The 24,142-nt window shown below is 36.6% G+C and overlaps 1 protein-coding gene across 3 annotated transcripts in view; it reads right to left on the reverse strand.

Annotated features, from left to right (window-relative positions):
* The window catches only part of MAGI2 (membrane associated guanylate kinase, WW and PDZ domain containing 2), a 1,365,890-nt gene that overhangs the window by 469,883 nt on the left and 871,865 nt on the right, over window positions 1–24,142 (reverse strand). For all 3 annotated transcript variants that reach the window (XM_047694173.1, XM_047694175.1, XM_047694174.1), the window contains exon 5: window positions 6,566–6,776. In XM_047694173.1, coding sequence (XP_047550129.1) covers window positions 6,566–6,776 — 211 coding nt within the window. The remainder of the gene's footprint in view (window positions 1–6,565; window positions 6,777–24,142) is intronic.

Here is a 24,142-nt window from a genome sequence, read left to right on the forward strand (position 1 = left end):
CACTGTGTTTTCTCTAAAAATAGTAATAGACTTAAAATAGTAACACATGCGTTGAATCTAAAAAGTCCTCCTACCAAGCCAATTCTTTTTTTTTTTTTAAAGATTTTATTTATTTGCCAGAGAGAGAGAGAGAGAGAGAGAGAGAACACACAAGTAGGCAGAGAGGCAGGCAGAGGCAGCGAGAGAAGCAGGCTCCCTGCCAAGCAAGGAGCCCGATGCGGGACTCGATCCCAGGACCCTGGGATCATGACCTGAGCCGAAGGCAGTGGCTTAATCAGCTGAGCCACCCAGGCATCCCCCAAGCCAATTCTTAATCTTAGTCTTTAACTGATAGTAAAATGTATTTTCATCTGGGAAATACTACACCAGAAGAATAGTCAGATATTAAAGTCAATGATGTTTGCGAGAAGCATAATCTTTTGAACAAGATAAACAAGATCCAGGTAAATGTTTTAGAGTTTTAGAGGGGCAGTTCAATATGTGGTTGGATGTTAAAGTTTCAACAGCAGTTGTCATATAGGTTGAGACAATAATTAGAGATTCACTACATTTTATATAACTTAAAAAATAAATGTTAGTGTTTGCTCTCTCTTTGTTTTTTTAAAGTAATCTCGGCACCCAATGTGGGACTCGACCTCATGATCAAGAGTCTCATGATCTATGGACTGTACCAGCCAGGTGCCCCTAAACATTAGTTCTTAAAGGTATATAAATTGATTTTGTATATTACATATATTTTATATTATATGCATTTTATATTATAGTCAATAAAATCCTCAGGATGGTTACATCATTTCCTAGAAGAATTTCTCTTCCTTTTATAAAATCTTTCCAAAAAGAAGATTAAAGGCAATGACTGGACAGATCTAATGAATGATAAACAGTGGGAACTTTTTCATTCAAGACTCCATTCTTTCACAGTTTTACTATTTTTTCTATTTATACATTGGTAATCGCCATAGAAAGCTATTGTCAATGACCTCTATAGCGTGACCTCCTAAACAATGACCTCCTAAACAATATTCCCCCAAATTTTGATAACCATGTGAATTATGTGAGTTTGCCATCATATTTTCTTTCATATGTTTAGAAAACATTTTTTAGAGAGGTTTTATTATTAATAGTGTTCAGGATATCATGAGTGTGAGTCGCATACTGTTTTGTCTAAAACATATTACTTTCTGTCTGGGGATTGCACTGGAGTCTTGCACAGGCAGAAATAAAAAAGAATATGAAAAAATTCAATATATCTACTGTTTTATAATACAAATTACAGAGAGTAAGCCCAGACCACGTTTTGGACTGGTGGTGATATGCTGCACTTAGAATAAGAAACCTGGAGTTCTTCATACCAAACAACTGGTTTTACTTTTCTCTCCAACAAATTTCCCAAGTATTCTGTCTCCTCTTTAATAAATAAAAGTTTTTAATTTTTTTGAAATGGTAATTACAATTCACTTAAAATTTACAGAATTACAGATATGGCAACATAAGAGGAAACAGATTATATGTTTGTCTTCCTGAGAATTTAAAAGCAAATTCAGCCTGGACAATGATTTAGGAAACCATGTGCAGTCACGACATTTTTCACAGATGTGATTTTCAGTTTCTTTATTTTATTTTATTTTTATTTTTTTATTTGACAGAGAGAGAGATCACAAGTAGGCAGAGAGCAGAGAGCCCAACTCGGGGCTCGATCCCAGGATGCTGGGATCATGACCTGTGCCGAAGGCAAAGGCTTTAACCCACTGAGCCGCCCAGGCACCCCTGATTTTCAGTTTCAAAAGCCTGCTTTTAAAAATCTATTATTTAAGATGACATGGTGTTCGCTGCCATTCAGGAAGATGGTAGTAAACAAATAGGTTCCTGTTGTCATTTTGTTTTTTGCCAGAACAATAGCAGTGTCTTTTATGTCACTAACCAAACTGACTCCCAAACAAAGAAGGGATGTAGTGGGATTTCCAAAGCATGTCAATATAGATTCACCCTATGGCAGCTCTGCTTTATGGAACATTTCGCCTATGGAATAGTGACTTTCTGGCCAAGAAAACACCAATACTATTTGTAATATGAAAGTTTACTTTCATTTCAGCCAATATTTGCTGATATGGTAGAGGTAGTATGGAGTAATGGTAGCGGCTTTGTGAGGTGATGGAACTATGAGACCTTAAGAATGTTAATTTGTCCAAGGTGCCTTAGAATCTCACCTATGAACTGGGTATATCAAATGCTCACAAGGTGGTTATGATATAATATGTGTAATGCAGGCACCACAGCAAAATGATGGAGAACAAGGACCCTGGAGAAAGGCTGTATCTGATGAAAGTATGAATCCTAGTTAGTTTTGTTGACTATTGTATTCCCAGGGTTTAAAATGGTGCCCAGCACATGGTATGTGCTCTATACAGATGTGTTGAGTAAACGGAGTCAAAGAACACTGGCTTTGTGAATTCTTGGTTATATGACCATGGGCACGTTACTTACTTCTACAATCCTCAGCTTTCTAAAGTGAGAAGGAAGTGAGCACAATGTAAAAGCTGAATATATTAGCTACTACCCTTCAGGTAACCTGAACAGTCTGAACAAAGTAGGTGCTCAATATGTTGTAACTATTATTACTAATCTGATTTACAATTAATAAGCTGTGTATTTTAAAAGACATTATTAATGAGTATGATGTTAAGAATTAAGGAAACGACTGGGTTTAAACAGAATTATGTACTTCAAAGTCTTATGAAAACTACTAAACAGAAGACATTATAAATGCTTTAAAGCATGTTTAGAAGAGAGCATTCACACACATTTTAAAATTCCACTGTTTAAAAATGTTTTCTCAGATACTCACTTTTTCTCATTAAATATCACTGTGAACGATAAAAGGAATCTGCTTTTACATATTCATCAAAGGAAGCAGTTCTGAAAAGTGTGGGAAATATAGTTGACCCCTGTGTTCAGTACCAAAAACAACAACCAAAAAAAACCCCCTCATCTTCTAAAGGCAGAACTTGTTAAGTACTGAGACATATAAAGTATTCTGCAATACTAAATAAACCAATAAATATTTTAAAATGTTTATTTTAGACAGAAGACAAAAATATGAAATTGCTTATTATCTTAATTCAAAATCCACAGTATGTATATATTTTTTCAAAAACAAAAGATGTATTTGAACTAACATTTCAGCAAGGTAGAATTCCCCTCTTCTATTCAAAAATGTATATGTATAAATATAAATAATAGACATTTATATTCATATATTTAAATTTTATACACAAAACCACAGGATCCTTTTTCTTTGTTTCACTTGTTTTCTGTTTTATCACAATCTTTGTTTCACAGGAGACAGAATTCAGAGAAATGTAATGAGGGGTGTTGTCTACCAGGGGAGACTTCCATTACTTTAAGTGACTCACAGTATTTGTACCAGAGGGAAGTTCTCACTGACGCCGGCTCTCCTTACCCTACACATCTATCTTCCCTTCCATCTGTTTTGCCTTTCTCTTTTCTCTACTTGCCTTTTTGTCTTCTTTACCTTGACTTTGTTTCAGGACTGCAAACCTTTATATTATAAATAGTACTTGTTTTCTAAGTTTCTTGGCTAGAAATTCCTGGGTGCATCATGGCTTAGTCCCCAAGAAAGTTCTTACTGCCCCATCACCATCCCTCTCCTGTCAAGGTCCTGCTCTATCGGACTGTTTCCAAGGGCCCTTAATATTCACAGAAGAATTCATTGTTATTTCAACAGCAAAGGTACTCACAGGTCAGTGATGGTGGGTTGAAGCTGATTGTGTCCAAGTGTAATTGGGAAGGAAGGGGCATTCCAGAGGACAGAGTGAAGGCAGTCAGGAGACAATCAGTGAAAAGGGAGGGAAAAGTAAAGCAGAGGGAAAGAAATGTAGGCAGAGAGAAAGGAAACCATGGTGCACCTGGTTATAGTTGGAGATGAGATACCACATGATGAAGATACTGATCCTTCCCTAGTTTGATATTTGGACTCATCACACTGAGTCTTGAGATTCAAAGGTGACTTTCTCAAGACAGGAAAGATGTGGCTTGGACTGGTCCTAGAGGAAGGGAGGGGTGCAGGGTACTTCCATTCTGTGGAGGAACCTCCTTAAGTAGGGCATTTGCACCTGACTTCTATAAGAACCTCCTTCCTGTCATACCCCCACTTCAGCATCAATTTTCCTAACTTCATTTTCAAGGCTTCATTTTCCTAACTTCTGAGTGAATCCCCCCCACCCTCTACGCCCCCACCAGCTTTCTGGCCAAAATGTATCGTCTCCTCTTTTGTGTCTTAATTTTCCACCTCAACCTATACCTTCTCCTCTGCTCATTCATTCTTCCCTGAAGATAAACAAAAAAACCCCTCTTCCTGTCTTTCAAAAGCACTAATGATATAGCAAAATAGAAACAGAGCAATCATTTCACAGGATTCACCAACAAATACCTATTCTCTAGTAGGGTCACTAGGTTTTTTCATATCCCCAGTAAGCCCAGGGACTGGGTTCCTATCCTTGGAATGCTGTGTCTATACATTGCCAAGTCTGTGTGACCTTACCTTCCTATGATGCCTCCTTTTATTACTTAAGTCTGTGCTAAGTATATCCTTCTCTGAATAGCATCACAAAACTCAAAACTTAGTTGTTTACTGATCATTCATAATTATATGTTTCTCTTCTCCAATTTGCACAATAAATCTCAACAATAAATTTGAGAACAGGTACAAAATTTTATGGATCTCTGAATTCTAACACTGGATGACTCACTAAAGTATTAATAAAATCGTTTTGGTAGATTCTCCCAAGTCCTGACAGAGCCTCATCATTTACTATATACCAGGAGCACAACTTCTGTCTCTCAAAGTCCCTTTTCTTCACAGTCCCCAAATCTGGCACTATTTAAAAGAGAAAAGTTTATTTTGTAATCACAAAGACTTTTATAATTGCATTATTGGAAACCTTGTAAGGAAACTGTTCTTTAATCAGCTTATCACGCTGGTTTTCTTTTATTATTTCCACATACATAGCCTTACTCTTCCTGTATTATATAATAAACATGTGTATATTATTATTCTCCTTCTTCTGAATATCAATTTTCCTGAACATCAGCATGTGAACTCACATCTAGGGTTTATACTTTGAGTGGCCCTGTGCTGTGCCTATCAATAACAAAGTTATGTTTTTAGATTTAAATACTTTTGAGCATTTGAAAAATTCCATATGACTCCTTCTTTTCTAATTAGTTGATAAATGATGTCTTTGGGTCACTGATTATAGCAATAAAAAATAATGCAAGAGATTCTTATAATTTTTTTAAATTTACAAGATCTGTTAAAAGGTAAGTGGTAGAGATTCATTTTCTGCAAAAACTGCATTTCTCATCCCATGCTGGAGTCAAGAAGCACACCAAGTAATTACCTCATTATATATTCCCTTGGCCACATGTATCAAAGTTCCCACCTTCACATGAGAATTAAATATTGGCATGTGGTAACATTTCAATTTCACAACTGAGTCCTGCCTATGGAGATCTAAGTCACAAATCACTCCAGGTTGCAGAAGGAAATCCAGTTTTAATATTTTTTTCTTGAATAATCAGAGTTTACATATTTTTTATCTACATTCAGCACTGAAAACTTCAAGTTCTATTAATTTTTCTGTTTGAGTCTTGTTAGAGGGAATAAGTGTTGTTCATTTATAATATTTTTAGTTTTTATTCCTCCTAGTGAATATTGTGATTGTCTTATTTACATCAACAATTTAATTTTGTGCTGAGATCTCCAATTTAGGACCTTTTTTTTTTTTTTTTTTAAAGAGTGGTTCTACTCCTAGAAGATAAGGAAAAGGAAAGATAGTATTGTTAATAAAATATATATAAATTTCTTTTTTTAGAAAAAAAATCCAAAAGGCAAGAAAAGATTAGAATGAGTCAGTATCACCAGGGAGTTCAAGATTAGCATTTCAGTTTCCTTGAGAAGTCATAAAAATGGTAAGCAAAAAATAGAATGAAATTAATAAAAGTGAGTGTGATATATAGTTATAGATATAAAACTAAATAATTTTATTGACATCTGACCTCTGCATGAAATGCTCAAAATGTTGTCTTTTATGACATTTAACTATTTTGCTCTAAATGGCTGCATCACTGAACACCATGGTAGATGCTTCCAGCAACTTTAGTTAAAAGATGGCATTAATCTCATTTGGACTATATAGAGGTCTTGAAAGAGTAGAGTAAGCATTTCCCATGATAGGTAGATTATTTCTAACTTAATAGTAACATCACATAGAGATTTGCCTTTTCAGCCATGATTGTAACACACTTTACAGTGTAATTGTTTAATTCATTCTTTGATTTATAGCAGTAATCTATAATGTAATGTAATTGCATTAAGGCACTGTCCATTATTCTCTTACAAAGAAGGAAGCTCATACCAGAAACAATAAAACTCAGTATTTTATTTTGACCACATCTCTATGTGCTGCATCACTAGTATACTGTTACAGTCTTTGTAGCAATATGGGTCTTTGCAGCAATATGGAAACAAATGTGTGAAACTCACTCAATGAAGTAGACTTCACCCTTCTCTGTATAGGCCATTTCCCAGTTATCAGGCAATGGGTCTGACTCTTCATTCTCTTCAGGTTTAGTTGGTTTTGTGTCATCCATCTGCTCCTTCAGCTCCTCAGGCTGACTATACACTGGTGCAGGATAAGGCTGGGAGGGTGTCTCCCCTGAGGCACCTGCACCCTTGTCTTCATGTTCACTGGATTCTGCAAGAGAATGAGAGAGTGTGGTTAGTCACTCTAGCCACGGCAACTTGTCAGTGAGTGTGGAGCAAGTGGCACTGGGGAATAAGCTCTGTGAAAGCTAATAGGAAAAGCATTGCTGCAAACAGCTCTGAAAATCATCTCTAGGCCTAGCTGGGTTCCCTTTCACTCATCATCTTGTCTATCCTTCCTCTAATTACTACTGATTACTGAACTGGAGGACCATTTCATAACATAGGTGTGGCAGGCAGAATAATGACTCCCTAAAGATGTCCATGTCCTACCTCTTGGAACATGCGAATGTTACCTTATGTGGTGAAAGAGAATTCCCAGATCTGATTAAATTAAAGACCTTGAGATTGGGAGTTATCTTTAGTTATTTGGGGAGCAGCGGGGGTGCTCACTGTAATGACAAGGATCCTCAAAAGTGTAATAGGAAGACAGAAGAGGAGGGTCAGAGGGAGATATGATACTCAAGAATGGGCAAAGAGGGGATGCCTGGGTGGCTCAGTGGGTTAAAGCCTCTGCCTTCGGCTCAGGTCATGATCTCAGGGTCCTGGGATCAAGCCCCACATCGGTCTCTCTGCTCAACAGGGAGCCTGCTTCTCCCCCCTCTCTCTGCCTGCCTCTCTGTCTACTTGTGATCTCTCTTTCTGTCAAATAAATAAATAAAATCTTAAAAAAAAAAAAAAAAGAATGGGCAAAGAGATGCAATATTGCTGGCTCTGAAGACAGAAGAAGGGGACCAACCAACCACAAGCCAAGAAATGTGAGTGGCCTCTGGAAGCTGCCAAGGCAAGGGTATGGATTCTCTCCTAGAGCTTCTAGAAAGGAACACAGTCCTCTTGACACTTTGATTTTAGCCCAGCCAGTCCCACTTCAGACTTCTAAACTACAAAACTGTAAGACAGTAAATTTATATTGTTTAAGCCATTACATTTGTGGTAATTTGTTACAGAAACCATAGAAAACTAATACAAAAGACTAAAACCTAAAGAAGATACATATCTTAAGAGTAACCATCTTGGAGGACAGACCCAAGAGTCCCATGTAAATAGCACAAGCTCCAGAATGAGGAAAGGAACACAGAGAAAAGAAATAATAACTCAACAACAACAACAAAAATAGAAGAAAATTTACCTAAGATGAAGAAATGCTTGAGTTTGCAGACTGAAATTGTTCACTGAATCTGATGCCAGATTAATGAAACATATAGACTCCTAAACACATCTATGTAAAATTTTCAAACTCCAGTGTTAAAAAGCAATGTTAGAGGTCCCTGCACTAAAGAAATATGATTACTTACAAAGGAAAGAGAACAGAAGAACATGAGATCTTTCATCTGTGAATCTTTTTAAAAAATTGTCAAATACCACTTTCAAGACTCGCCTATACTATGGATGTATCCAAAAGTCCAAGTATGCCCCAGTGGGAGACCTAGAAAGTAACTAAGAATAGAGAACCAGTAGACGTGCCATGAGTCACTATGGCTTCCCCATCACAGAGGGTGTGGCAGAGACAGCTTAACCCAGAAACCGGAAGGAGAGTCCTACTGATAGATGTCCATGTGAGGATAGGGGAGCCAACTCACACATATGAACTTCTACAATCACTTGGAAACATAATGAATAGCTATTAGCATTAAAAATATAAATATACAAGTGCACACATTCTTTGAGCCAGTAATCTCACTCAAAGACTGTATCCTTTAGAAATAAAGGCAGTGTGGTATAAGAATACATATATAACAATAGGCAATGCAGTATTTGTAGTAAGAAAGCCCTGAAAATGGTTTGAATATCATGAGAATATGACTAAGAATGTGGTTACCATTACGATGGGCAACTATAGTTTAAAAACAATGAATTAGGGCACCTGGGTGGCTCAGTCATTAAGCGTTTGCCTTTGGCTGAGGTTAAGATCCCAGGGTCCTGGGATTGAGTCCTGCTTCGGGCTCCTTGCTCATCAGGGAATCTGCTTCTCCCTCCGACCCTCCCCCTCTTATGTACTCTCTCTCAAATAAATAAAATCTTTAAAAAAAAAAAAAAGCTCAATGAATTAAATGTATATCTATTGAGTTGGAAAAGATGCTCATCATTACTATTCAAAGAGTAATCCAAGTTGCAGAGAACATATATTGTTAATCCTATTTTTAAAAAAATAAGCAAATACCCAGTTCCCTTAGATATACGCATATAGTTTTGTATATAATATATGAGCATGAAAACAGGATGGAAGATGTACAACAGATTGTCAACTTTGATTACTTAAGGACAGTAAATTTAGATGGGTGGAAGAAGTTTTCTTTATGTTTCTTTGCATTCATTGGCTATTACTTTTGTAACTTTAAAAAGTAATAATGGTAATTTACAAGGAAGTAATTAAAATAGAATGCCAAATTTGTCTCAATCAATTGCTTAGTTCAATGTTTTCCCTACAGGCATCAATCTCCGAGGCCATATTAAGGCACCTTTAGGAACTGGGAAGCACAAAAATACATTACAAGCTTTCATAGTTTTGCCCTTACTAAGACACTTTGTTAAAGGAATATGGCCCTTATTGATGACAGTCTTCCAGTTGATTCCTCATACAGAATTGACCTTTGTAAATGTGTAGGAAAAAAGCAGCAAAAAAGGTACCATTGCTTCCTTTAGATTCTCATTGCTATACATTATTACATGGAATTATCAATGCCCAAATACACTGTTCTCAGGTATTTCCAAATGTTGTGTTGCATTTGAAAAGTTAAAATGCAAGGCCCTGTTCTGAAATACTTACTCATTCATTCATTCATTCAATATTCATTTAATCAATATTTATTAAGCACTCAATTGTTGTCAGGGACTGAGGGCAGAAAAATGAACAAGAGAGGCATGATCTCTGCTCTTGTGGACCTCAAAATATGTCAGGATGTGTAATCTTTAAACAAGCTTAAGTGTGATGAATGCTTTCCCAGTGAGAGCTGGTATATTTTGTGTATGCACTCACTTAATTTTACATAAAAAGTCAAGGAAAGCCCTTTTTTCCCAATGTGCTGTCAACCTGTAACCTGAAAAAGAAGTCAAGAGACTTTTTTCCAAAGGAAGGTAATGGAGGAAAAATAAGCAAGGACTGAATTGGTCAAGGCCTTAGAGGGCATGCTCAGAATTCGGGACTGTATCTTAAAAGCAGTGAGAGGGTATTGATGTATCTTAATCAAGGAGATTACACAATTAGATTTTTATTCTCCACAAAGATCCCCTTAACTGTTCTGGGGTTTGAGAATGACAAGAGTAGATATTTAGAGGTTGGTGGGAAGTTATTTGTGTGTTCTAGATAAGAGATAATGGTGGCATGGGGATGGAAAAAAAAAAGTGGACTGAAAAAATATTTAGACATCATGGTAAACCTGGTGGGTAGCAAAGCTATTCACAAAATAGGAAATATGAGAGAAGGCGCAGGACTATGCGGGGGTGCAGGGTGCTGGGGAGAGTATGGGTATAGTATCGAGCACACTGAGACAGAGTTCCATTGCCAGATTCACAATGCAGATGTCATGTCAGAGAGTTCTTGGCTGGAGAGAATCAATTCAATAGACAACAGTATATGGCTAGACTCAATTAAAATTTAAGCCAGAGAAGTGAATGAAATTGCCTAGAAAAGACAGTGCAGTGAGTAGAAATGAGGATCCCTAGAGCAGCTGTCTGAGGAATTCTACATTTAATGGTCAGTGAGAGAATGATCAGGAAAGAGCAGCCAGGGAAGTAATAGGAAAACCAGTAGATTCTCATGCCATTAAAATAGCCAAGCAAAGGGCAACGAGGAGGAAACCTGTGGCCAAAGCTTCTAAATAGTCCAGCCAGAAGAGGGCATAAAATCTACTTAAATTAAGAACATGGAGGTCACTGGTGACATTAGCTATCAGTTATTGTAGTTGTTAAAGTGGAATGGTGGGTGGGGAAGCCAGGATGGAATGGATTAAAGAATCAGTGCAAAGAAAATACATCATATGCCAACAGAGAATCCATTCAAGAAGTTTAGTTATGAACAAATAAACTTTTTTCTTTGACTAAAATCAAGAGTCTTTGGAGACGTCTATAGTTATATATTATCGATGTGCCAGAGATTATGGTGCCAAGTTCTCTCAGTTTGTCTGATATTTATTCATTCATTCCTTTATTCTTATTTAATGAATCAATCATTACACTAGCAAACATGAATTTAATACCTACGATATGCAAGATACTTGACAAGAGCTTAATGGGGGAGAAGAAAAGAATTTTATCAGACTACTATGAACTGGGTTGTAACCAGTAATTAGTAGCACTTGCTTTCTCTAGCTGAACAAAATAAGAGCAAAAAAATGATTAAGGCAAACAGACAACCATAACATTCTTACATTCACTATTTGTAAAGGCTAATCTAGGGATGCAGTGTATGGTGAGAGCCAAGGGTTTCTGGTAAGACCCAGAATCACACTAATGTACCCACAGGCAGCACGGAACCAGGGCAGGCTTCCCACACAGGGGCAGAACCTATTCTCCAAAGAGGAATGTAGAACATTAAGTGAAATGAAAGGAGTTGAGCTAAGCGGATATGCTTCTAAGATGCATCAGTCAGGTAACTCACTCCGGCTTTTCTGAGCAGAGTTAAGATAAGGTGCCAGTTGGGTGCAAATTAAGTATTTTCTTTGAGATGCAAGGCAACAAGGTGGGTAGAGAGGAAGGTTCTCCCTCAACTCTGGGTAACTCAAGAGAGTACTATGATAATGATTTATTAAGTGATACTCAATGACACAAAATAGTTATATACAAATTTCTAGGATGTAAATATAGCACATGGAAATAAGGATATGTAAGGGAGCTTTGTGAGGAATCCCAACATTGAGCACCCAAGTGGAGAAGGAACTGGCATTGTGTTTCTTCTGTTACTAAGGCAGTGGTGTTAATTAATTCATTAAATATTTGTTGAGACCCTACTAAGTGGCAGGCACTTGGCTAGGCAGTGGGGCAGTCAAGGAGAATGTGGTCCAAATGGTATGTATTAGTTTGCTAGGGCTTTCATAACAAATATCAAAGCCTGGATGGCTTATAAAATAGAAATGTATTATCTCAGAGTTCTGGAGACTAGACCTCCTAGATTAAGGGTTTGACAGGGCCATGGTCCTTCTGGAGGCACTAGACAAGGACCTATTCCAGACCTCTCTGCTACTTCTGGTAGTTACTTGGTTTATAGTAGCATAACTCCAGTCTTCATATAGCAGGTACATGTACATGGGACATGTGTCCCAATTTCACCTTTTTTTTTTAAAAAAAGTTGGGAATTCTTTATTTTATTTTATTTATTTATTTGACAGAGAGAGAGAGATCACAAGTAGGCAGAGAGGAAGGCAGAGAGAGGGGAAGCAGGCTCCCTCCTGAGCAGAGAGTCCGATAAAGGGCTCCATCCCAGGACCATGGGACCATGACCTGAGCTGAAGGCAGAGGCTTAACCCTCTGAGCCACCCAGGTGCCCTGACCAATTTCACCTTTTTCTAAGGACACCAGTCATACTGGATCAGGTATTCCAGTGTGACATCACTGGAAGTCATTTGCTTCTAAAATGACCCTATTTCCAAAGAAGTGCGCATTCTGAGATTCTGGTGGTATGGACTTCAATATATAAATTGCAGAAGGGGGACTCACAATTCAACTAATTACATAGTATATTAGGTGTGTTCAGCTTACAATTCACTGAACATTCATGCTACGTCATAAGTTTCCCTGCTTAGTAAGGAAAATAGAAAATAACTTTGTTACATTTTGGATAATATGATTATGCCTTCCTTCTATATGAGGTTTATTATTGTTATTATTTTTAATCAGGTATGTTGGGTATTATAAAAGTAACTGAGAATGTATCCATTAAGATCAGAATAGATTTTTTTAATAGACTATTTTTTAGAGCAATTTTAAGTTTACAGCAAAATTAAGAGAAAGGTGCAGAGATTCCCCATAGGCTCCTTGCTCAACCGCATGCATAGTCTTTACATTATCATCCAAAGACCATAGATCAAATTAGGATTCACTCTGGGTGATATATTTCATGGGTTTGGACCAATGTGTAATGATATGTATCCACTATCATAATATCATACCAAGTTTCACTGCTCCCAAAGTCCTCCCTGCTCTGCCTATTCATCCTGTCCTCCCCTCTAACTCCTGGCAACAACAGTGATATTTTTACATCCATAGTTTTGTCTTATCCAGAATGTCATATGATGCACACATTTTCATATGGGCTTCTTCCACTTCAATATGCCTTTAAGTCTATCTAATGTATTTTAATGGCTTGTAGCTCCTTTCTTCTTAGCATTGAAATATATTCCATTATCTGGGTATACCATCCAAACTGATTTTTATTAATAAAAGGATGGGAAAGAACAGATTTTACCTGCCAACCAAGGGTGCATATGTTAGCACTCCTCTCCTCTCAACGGAGTTCAGCTTAGACAAGCATGGATGCAAATGTGCCCTCATACAAATCTCATTTGTGTAAGATCTAAAGTTTGAGAAGACCTAGACTATTTAAATTTTGACTAAGAGGGAGCCAAATAATCCAGGCATATGTTTTAGTTTTATAGCGGTATGAAGCTATTTCTTGATTAGAAGCAGTCATGTAGAATTGTCCTTTTTGACTTCTAAGACATATTTTTCAGCATGACTTTATTGTTAAATCTAAACATGAATTTTTTGGATATGTAAATGTAATTTTTTCCCTAAGATGCTTGCTGCTGAAATGAACAGACTTTATCAAACACTGGCATTTTTTGAGCATTTCATTTTACATTTCTAGGTCACTTGGATGCCTTGCAAACAAGAGCAAGGCATGCTTTGTTTTGTTTCACTAACAATAGAATCAAAGAGTATTTCAATCAAGAAGCAACACCTCTTTTAAAAGAATGGTAATGATGAAAAAAATTTCTCTTTGACCAGATCTGCTGAATTTCCTAGAAACTCTACACCAACACTGAGGCACAAAACAGACATTGACAATGCACATTCTTATGTGAATGAAATGAGGACCTATAAAAAACACACTTTTATGTACACTTTTACTGTTATGAAGAATTAAGAAATATAATTTTTTTCCACTATCCTACCCTAATGATGTTTTGTTGAATTTAGCAAATGCTTTTCTTCTTCCCATAAGAAGTTCAGAAGAACTCAAATATCTGTATACATTATAGAGGGACTGAAAGCCATTTAATTGGAAGAGAATTAAATGTATGCATTTTTGCATTCAGTCCAGCTCACAAAAATCCTATAGTTCTGGTCCAGTCTAAGGTTTGAGATAGAACATTATGTACGGCGGCTATTTCATTTGCTTACATGTTTATTGCCCTAGCAATATCTAATAGATTGCCTTTCAGATGAAAGACTAAGGATAAATCAGAAAGCCATGGCTTTGAATGTTCCCACTCAGTTTTATTAAGAATAATCAGAAACCAAGATAAAGCCATTTCAAGAAAAATGCCTATTTTATCCCTTATCCATATTTTCACTTGACATAGTCTATGCATATAGTTAATGTTGAGCTTTCTGTAATTGCCATCCTTCAAAATGAGAGAAAATAATGTTTTTAAGCTACACAGGAAATTGTTGATTTTATTTCTCAAACAGTCATAAAATTTGAATTTCCAAAATTTGTTTTACCCTGTGAGAGCTCTGTGATTTATATTTCTAATGACTATGTGACAAATTTTAATAAATCTAATAATTTTTTCTGCTGTACTCATTTTATTTCCTTGGGAGTAAGCATAGCTAGAGAAAATTTAACAGACACAAAAAAAAAAATGAGGACATATTTGTACCTAATAAGAAAAGAGAATAGGGATAATTTGAGATAATTTTTTTCTTTTGCTTTCTATTCAGTGATTCTCAGGTAGCAGAAAACGCACTCCACAAGAAGAAATTGAACATAAGGCTGGTGTCAGACCACCTGGGTTTGAATCTGTGCTTTACAGTGTGATGTTGAGCAAGTTATTTAAACACTCAATTTCCTTAACTATATGACAGGAATAATAACATTACTTCCCTGTAAGCATTATATGTGACATGCATAGAAACAGCTTAGAGCAGTATACTATTAGAACATAGTAGGTGTTCAGTAAATGTCATATACTATTATCAGTGAATTCTATTACTTAAAATACGAAATAAATTGCATAGTTAAATCAGTCAAGCAACCTAAATGGTCTCTCTTGACAGAAACAAGAAGTGTGATCAAGTCTGCATAATTTTAAAGATATTAGATATTTTTTTAAATGTAGTTACTAAAAAAGAGAGAAAAAGATACACATGAAACTAACATTTCCCTTTTTAAAAGTGTTCACATAAATTGAATTTTTTTCCTCCATTGAGACATATTGTGGGGCTAAGTGATTTAAAGGAGGAAAAATAACCCTCAGATAATAATCCATACTATTTTTTTTTCAAGTTCTGTATTACTTCCTACAGAATTTTGCATTTGATTTTGTTGGGCGCGAGGGGCTGCTCCTGAGCTATCAACCTAGTAACATGCTGGCACCACTGAGGGTACAGACTTAAAGCAGACTCAGAGATATGGCTTCCCAATTCTCTATTAGCCCAAGGCTTAGCCTCCTCACATATTCCCAGGGCACCCGTGGTTTTCAAGTCTGTTTATAACAGATGGCTCCCCACATTGGTTTCTGCTCATTTGTGGTATGAACCATGGCAGTAGATGGGGTGGGGCTTGAAGATTTCTCTTGCTTTCTTGCCAACTCAGCAAACTCATCAAAAAGTTTGTTCTATGGATCCAAGGTCTTGCTATATTTTCGTGATGGTGGTGGTGGTGGCAGCTGCCAGAGCATGACCCTCCCTTCACTTCTATAAGTTTAAATTTTTAGTTAAAATTTGAACCATGGGGTCTTGTACATGAATGAATGCTTCATGGCTGACTTAAGGGGAAAATTTCATTGCAAGTGATGTTCCACTTTGGCCACACTACAGATCATATCCTATAGTGAAGAGTGGAGGGCATTCTGTCCCCAGAAAGGAAGCAGTCATGCAGTGGTCACTGGCACTCTATGTAGCCGTTGATCAAAAGAAGTCCAGATGAGAGCTTCTTGCTCACAGAGTGTTCTGATTTTCCAAAACCGTCTAAAACCAAAAGAGGAATCATAATATGGGTGCTAAAATTTTGACACTGAATGATTAGTGAATTTTTGCTCATCATTTGAAAAACTAATTACTTTTTTTGATGTACTAAAATACGCACATGGATGAAATCCAAACATGCAAAGGGAAAATACAGTGCAAAGTAGGTTTCTGTCTGTTTCTACTCCCAGTGCTATAGCAGTCCTGTTAGTAAAGATGATTATTTTTCTGCTTCTTCAGATAAATTTCTGAGTACACTGATTACCAACTTTTAGGTAGTGGGTTTTGTTTCTTTGTGTTTGTTTTTTACTTAGTTCTGCTAGTGTTTCTAAGTTCTAAAAAAAAAATGCATTGCCCAAGTTCTTGTTGTTGTTGTTTTAATTTAAATTCTAGCCAGGTAATATACAGTATAATATTAGTTTCAAGTATATAATGTAGTGACTCAACACATCCATATAATACTTGGTGCTCATCACAAGTTCACTCCTTAATCCCCATCACCTCATTAATCTGTCCCCCCACCCACCTCCCCTCTGGTAACCATCAGTTTGTTCTCTATCGTTAAAAAGTCTGTTTCTTGGGTTTGCTCCCTCCCTTTTTTCTCCCACCTTTGCTTGTTTCCTAAATTCCACATATGAGTGAAATTATATGGTATTTGTCTTTCTCTGACTGACTTATTTTGCTTAGCCTAATATTCTCTATCTCCGTCCAGGTCATTGCAAATGGCAAGATTTCATTCTTTCTTATGGCTGAGGAATATTCCATTGCACATATATGCCACATCTTTTTCTTCTAATCATGAGTCGAGGGACACTTGGGTTATTTCAATAATTTGGCTATTGTAGATAATACTGCTATATCCATTGGGGTGCATGTGTCCCTTTGAATTAGTGTTTTTGTGTTCTTTTGGTAAATCAGTAGTGCAATTGCTGGATTATAGGGTAGTTCTACTTACAACTTTTTGAGGAACCTCCATACTGAGTTCCATAGTGGCTGCAAGTTTCCATTCTCATCAAGAGTGCATATAAATTCTTTTCATATAAGGTATGCAAATGAAGTGGTGGACCTTAGACACAGTGGTAATTTATACATATATATATATATGGTAAAAAATAAATCCGGAATAAAATATGAGAACTAGGGAAAGTTAGGGTACAGTTAGGGTAACAATTAACTATGCTTCTGATTTTTTAATATGTCAATTGAGGAAGCAGAAATTCCTAGTCCTGTAAAGAAATGACTTTTTGTCTGTAATATTTGTAACCAAATTGCATCTCATCCATTCAGGGGGCTAACCAGGAAAATGTGCATTATTAATAAATCATATTCAATACCTCAAAATTATTTTTCATCTCTATCTGAAACCCTCAGTTGGTTATAGGTTCTTTGGAGCACTAAAAGAACAAAATGTAAAATTAGGAAAATTGAAGAGTCAAGGACTATGAGTAGAAGATGACAAGGAAAAAAAATCCAAGATATAAAAAACTAAATCGTAAAGACTCACTAGGAAGATTAGTAGAGGGAATTATTTCCCATTAACAGGGGAGAAGAGCTGCCTTGATTAGCATATTTTCTTCTTTCTGCAATATTTTTTTCACATTTTAATAAAAGTAGACTGAATAATGGCAATAAAATGAATCCTCATAGCTTTGAAACAGTATATGTGAAATGATTTTAATAACGTCATGCATTCAAAAGATGTTTATCATCTAGAAACAAGTCCCCCAAACCCTCAACTAACTTTGGGGTAAGAGAAACTGATACAAGTACCGAAAATATCAAAGACCAAAGCAAGATATGAAGAGAAACAGAGGATGTTAATGTGCAGTATCTTTTAGATCTGGCTTTCAAAATTCTGAAAAAAATCCAGAAGACTAGTGCTATATAAAACACAACATTGCCTTGCAAAGTTTTATGAATATCCAAGGTTCTGAAAGAGAAAAAGAAGACTACTTCATTTTGATCTTGCTAATTCAACTGCTATTCTTCGGGGCCAAATTGGAGTCAAGATATAGTTTGAAGAGAGCAAGAAGTCAATTAGGAGGAAAAAGATGAGGTCCGATCCCCCGCAATGGAGCTCTGTGGAAGGAATGAGCACGCACAGGGACCTTCCCTCTTCAGGAACGAAGTCCACCCCAGCCAGAAATAACTACCACACTCTTTGTCTGGCAATAAAGTAGCCAGATTTCACACTGCAATTATAATCACCTCTTAGGAGGAGAAATATGAGACAAGGCAATGGAACACAGAGTGAAAATCAGACCTAGAGAGAATGGATGGCTATATATTTCTAATTAGAAATACGATTAAGCTCAAACGGTGCCTGGAGAACGTGAAGACATTTAAACATGGCCACCCGTCCTCAGGCTTTCTCCAAGGGCTGCACCAGCCCGAGGGTTACCCTGGGTGTTCTTACCCCTCACTCCTCATTTGTGTATCAAATCTCTCATGCACATCGTACAAATCCTCAGAGAAGCAGAAAAACACTCTCCACATGGGATGAGTGTAAGATCCCCAAAATGCTGAATCAGTGTGAGGGCATGAAGAGGTTCAAATTACGCGCTGCTTTCAGTTTAACAGCACAGTGAGTCGGCTTTGATTTGAAGTGACATTCCTGAAACGATTTCAGCGTTTCCCCAATGCTGTAGTTACAATTACCACTGTCGTGCATAAGCAAGAGTTCTAAAATGACTGTCTTATGACTTTATAATCACACCCAGATACTCAGAAAATTTGACAATCAGGGCTCTAACTTTCTAAACCATCCTTTTAAGAAAGGATGCCCCTCATTCATAAATGGAATATCTAATTTTAGAAGATTAGTTTAAAATAGTCCCCAAAATTTGCCCCTCCATTGCAAAGATAAAACCTAGTACAGTGTTTGGGAATAAGATCATAACATCAAGCTTCCTCCTCAAAGAAAGAAAGAAAGAAAAGAAAAGAAGAAAAAGATAAAGATCTGAGTGGATACACACATCACAGTCTCTGTGAACCCACAGGAAAATAAGCAGGGGCTAGGCTCTGGGGTGGTTTCAGAGTGGGCTATTATTCACAGGAAAACAGCGAGATTCACTATGGAGGACATAATTCTTTTGACAGTGACAGGACTTCATTCACAGAACCAGGACTGATGGTGCATACACAGTCAGCGTGCCAAGCAGCACAGGACCTGGATGTGGGTCCCTAATGGTGAACTGAGATCATTGCTGAGGACACTCGGTGATCACATAAGGGACACTCTGTTTGCTCTCTGGGAGAGGCGGTTCATTTGCACTAATTGCGGGCTTGGGGGCCTGGAGAAGGCAGCTCTGTGTACACATACTGTATTCCCTTTGTTGGCGAAGGTAGCTCTCACGGGCCCTGTTCCTCCTGGCATTGTGTGTGTGTGTGTATTAAAAGAGAGATTTAGCTGCCTTTAAAATATATGTGCATTTCTAATTCCTTGCACTAGGCTTACTAATAGCTAGTGAGGGGAAGTTACAATATAATAGTGAATTACTTTCCGGAAAAGTTTAGCAGATAATTCATGAAATAAAAGAAATCCAAGAAAGCTTAACCCAATTACTGTGGTTTATAGGACTTTCTTTTCTTCAGAAAAGTTCAATCTTAAAAACAAAACAAAACACAAAACTATCTACTTATTATCCACCTGTTCTGTATTTTATTTTAATTCTGGCACAGTTAGCCTACAGTGTTATATTAGTTTTGGGTGTACAATATAGTGATCCAACATCCACCTACCTATTTTTGGTATTTTCACAGAGAAATCAAATAGTTATCATCTCTAAGAATACACATTTTCAAATATAATTCTACATCATTTTCCTTAGTTACCAAATAACTTTTGCTGGAATGTAAGATCAGGAATGTCGTATCTTTCAAACTTAAATGCAGTGCACGAGGAAGACACTGAGCAGTGTAAAATGAGTATGAAGTAGAGATACTCATGTAAAACTCTGACATTCTCTAGAGGTTAGGTTAACTAAAAAAATAAAGATTCACAAGTTCTTCAAATATTTGAAGACCTATACTAATCACTGACATGGGTAAACAAAAAAATAAAAGTAGCCCTTGTCCTAGCGATGTTTACAATGTAGGTGGGCACGCCAGTCATGCACATTATGAAAAGTCAGCTACAAGTACCAGGCTAATCAATATCTTCCAAATGAATGAAGAGTGTAAAATTGTACTTCAATAATTCAGAGATGGACAGTTTCAACTTTTCATTATGGGAGTCAACAAGTGATTTCTTGGGAATATCAACATTTTTATTGAATTTTGACTAAAATAGGAGGTTACAGTATAGAGAAGGCCTTGTCAAACAGGTATCAAACAGATGAAGGTGTTTTATGAGGATGGAATAAGGATGAGAGAAGAGATGGGGGAGTGGAAGACGGGAAGATGCGGACGAAAGCTAAGAGATGTTGCAGTCAAATGTGGGATGACCTGAGGGGTTGCCCAAGGAGCTTGGAGCACTAGAAATGGAAGCTCACCCAAGTTTTGGGAAGGATAATTGCATGATCAAGTGCTGGTTCAAGAATCTTTAATTGATAGAAGAATAACAGGCAATCTGGTAGGAATGGAGCCTGGAGGAATGGAGATCCGTTAGGGGACTGTGGTCCACAAAGGAAGTGATAAGGCAGCAATCTGGGATAGTGATATTTGGAAAAAAGAGATAAAAACTACAGGCCCGGGGATTTTTATAGCCAATAACATATAGCAAGTCTAGGGGGAAAGAAGTATCAAAGAAGTCTGAGCTATGTGGGTGAAAAGAAGAATTTGAAAAATCAAGTAAAGGCCTTTATGAACTAATTTGCTTGTTTTATGCGAGAAGAATTTAAGAGGAATGTTGCAGTTAAGTTGCTATAGAAATGCACGGAGGGGCAGTCCAGTGGGCAGTAGTCAGAAATATGGCCCTGGAACACAAGAGAAAAGTGAAGGCTGCAGGTAAATCTAAGGTATTTGAAGCTATGGGGCCGGATGTCAACTCTAACAAGATAAAGGTGTCTAAATATAGGTGAGGTTAATGTCAAGGAGAGGTTTCCTGGGGATATGAATTTTAAATATCAGTTTAAAGGCAGGTTCTCTCAGATGATGTAAAGCTGTTTCATCTAACACTGCAGCCACAAATTCAGAGAAGGACAAATATAACAAAATGCAGTGTAATGAAATCCATTGAGCTGAAAGGTTGTGATTTTACCTTATGGAGGTCAGGAGTCACTTTGTCCTCAGCGTGGTTCACAGCCCAGAGAAATGTGGTGGAAAGGGGATGAGTTCAGGTACTCCTGGGTCCAGATTTTGACTCTATTACTAAATTAACTATTACTTTAGTTGAGTACCTTAAGCTAAATTTCAGCATATTCTTTGTTAAGTAAGCATACTATGATTATGGGAAAAGAGACAATATATATACTTTATGTCTAGCCTATCTTATGTATTCATTAACAGAGAGTTATAAAAATAAAAATAAAAAAAATAATGGTAACTTTCGGTATCAACAAGAATTGCACTACAGTTCTAAGGATAGAACTATATTGATTTTTATCGCCAAAGTGGCACATGTCAGAGAGAGAAACATTTCTGATCTGCGACACTGAAAGATCATTCTATGGCTTTTCTCAGTGATATGGGCTAACTCCATCTGTCTGATGTAATTTTGAGCAAAAAAGGGAATCTAGCATTAAGAGCTCACATGAATATTCATGGACAATGTTAGTAGAACTTCATGTAGAAATTATATATTTAAAGGTGGTCACCAACTTTATATAAATATGGCCTGAAAGTAAAAGGAATACACAGTTCTAAGTATAAGTTCAGAGGAGAAAAGATGAAGAAAATGAGTAATAGAAGTAAATCAAGGACTCCTCTAAAATCTACTTAAATAGAGAAAATAATTCATTTTGGTAAAGTATAAGGAGTTAGAGATTGGTAGGTTTGTTCCTTAAATACTTGCAGAATATTATTTTAAAAAATGGGATTTTTTTTTATATCTACAGAGCCACATAAGTTGAATTGTATATGATTTCCAGAAATTAAAGAATTAATAAACTTTTGGTAGGTAGAAACTTATAATGCCACTTTTAAAGAGTACAAGTGAAATAGTGGTCGTGTCATATACACGTTGCTGAGAAACGTACTCATGCTTCTGTTTGGTGCTGTAAGACACAGGATAGCAAAGCAGCTAAGAACATGGTTTCTGGATCGATAGTTCCTATATATAAAGGCCTGTAACTCGGCAAATTACTGACCTGTAGTGCACCTCAGTGTCTTGATCTATGAAATAGTACCTAACCTATACAATCTGTTAAGACAATTAAATGAACTAGTACATATAATGAAATTAGGGAGTTCCTAGCACATGGTAAACATCTACAGGAAGTTAATTTTTACAGTATTTATTATCATTATTATCAGTATTTTTATGTAATGGAATAAAATCACCTCAGTAAGCTTTTTTCACTCTCTGAAAGCACCTCATCGATTGTACTATGTATGCTCTGAACTGACATCTGATATTAATTGGTATTATAGGCTCCTGGTTGGTATGAGGCAGTAACTAAAATTTAAGCAACAATTTTCTCAATATTGTTGGAAGCATCTTATATCTGGTGACTGTGTATGGGAAAAAAAACAAAGGCAGGATAAAGACCCTCTGCTAGGGGGGGAAATTGTGACAAGCTTTAGAAGGTGAAGAGCTGAGTGAATATATAGGAGGAAGGCAAAGTGAATCCTCAAGTTTCTGTTGTATAAACATAAAGAAAAACAAAGATTTCTAATAAGGAACGACAGACCCATTTCTGGCTTGGGGCTGTTTGCTCCATCTTCCAACACTGGGTGAAGATCTGCCTAATTTACCTCTCTCTCATCCGCCACAAGGGAAAGAACAAGACTGTATAAGGGCCATTTGTCCAGCCAGGCTTACAGAGCCACTGTAAGCATCTGCAAGAATTTGTGGCATCTATTAAGTAACCAGACATCCCAGATTTGACCTGGGTAGTTGTTCTCTACCAACCTCAGGCTGAGAGGTCCAGAAACAGAGATATCGTTAGGGCTGGTTAAGAAGAGTGCAAACTGATCCATTTTCCTTGGGGGCCCTTAAGACTTCCTAGCCCCCCCCCCCACACACACACTTCCTTATATAACTAATATGTATGAATTGAAAGGAATGGTGATTCATTACGATCCCCAATTAAGTAATTTTCTAGTTTATAAATCTGTGGGTCAAGAATGCTTCATTTGATTTACCCTATACAGAGTAGAAATGAAATAGAAACCAATGATTCAGGCCCAACAAAGGACACATATTTTATATTTTTATCTATAAGGGATTAACCAGTAAGAAACTCTGTAACTGCTCTTTGATCCCCAACTTCTGCTTCTTTTATGCTTATTGCTTCTACCTGGCTGAATCATTTGGCTTCTCACATCAAAGATAACTAAGAAAACTATGTACTACTGTCAACTTAATTTATATCTATTCCATAGCGAAAAGTAAATATTTTGACAAAGGTATTTCAGAATCAAAAAAGAAAATGTATCTAATTGCTTGAAAATTATCTGTAAACCTGTAAATTATTTTCCTCTCATATACATTTACTTAGCTCTTCACCTTCTGAACCTCATCACATTTTTTTCCAGCACAGGGTTGTAGTAAACAAATTACATTATGTACCAATAGTAATTTTTAGCATTTGTATCCAGAAATCATTTGTACCAGTGATTGGTAGGATCAGAGCATGTTTTTCACCATTACATTAATGAAGGAGGTTGTCCTCCTCTGAGTAATCAAGATGAAACCCCTTTTTAGGGTTTTACACCTTGATTGGCACAGATTAGATTCTGGTCTCCTTATGTTCAAGGAAGGGAATTTTTACAGGTACTATGAAAAAGGAAGATAAAAAACAAGCTCACAAAACTTTGATAAAAATAATTGAGCATGAAAATTCAATTATATCACTATAGAAACAGTACAGTGATAATTAAAAACATAGATATCAGAGCCATTATAGGAAATATATTTGAATAATATGTATGCAAAGTGCACAGGTTTACATTTTTAAGAGCTTTAACATGGTTCTTAGATTTTCAATGCTTACTGATATGCTGTTATTAAAAAATAAATAACTAAAACAAAACTATGGAAACTTACTTTAAGCTTAGAGGCTACAAGAACGCCGTATATTTGCTTCAACATTTAATTATGAATAATATAATGATAAATATCTCATAATA

The sequence above is a fragment of the Lutra lutra genome, chromosome 11 (genome assembly GCF_902655055.1).
Source record: "Lutra lutra chromosome 11, mLutLut1.2, whole genome shotgun sequence".
NCBI lineage: Eukaryota > Metazoa > Chordata > Mammalia > Carnivora > Mustelidae > Lutra > Lutra lutra.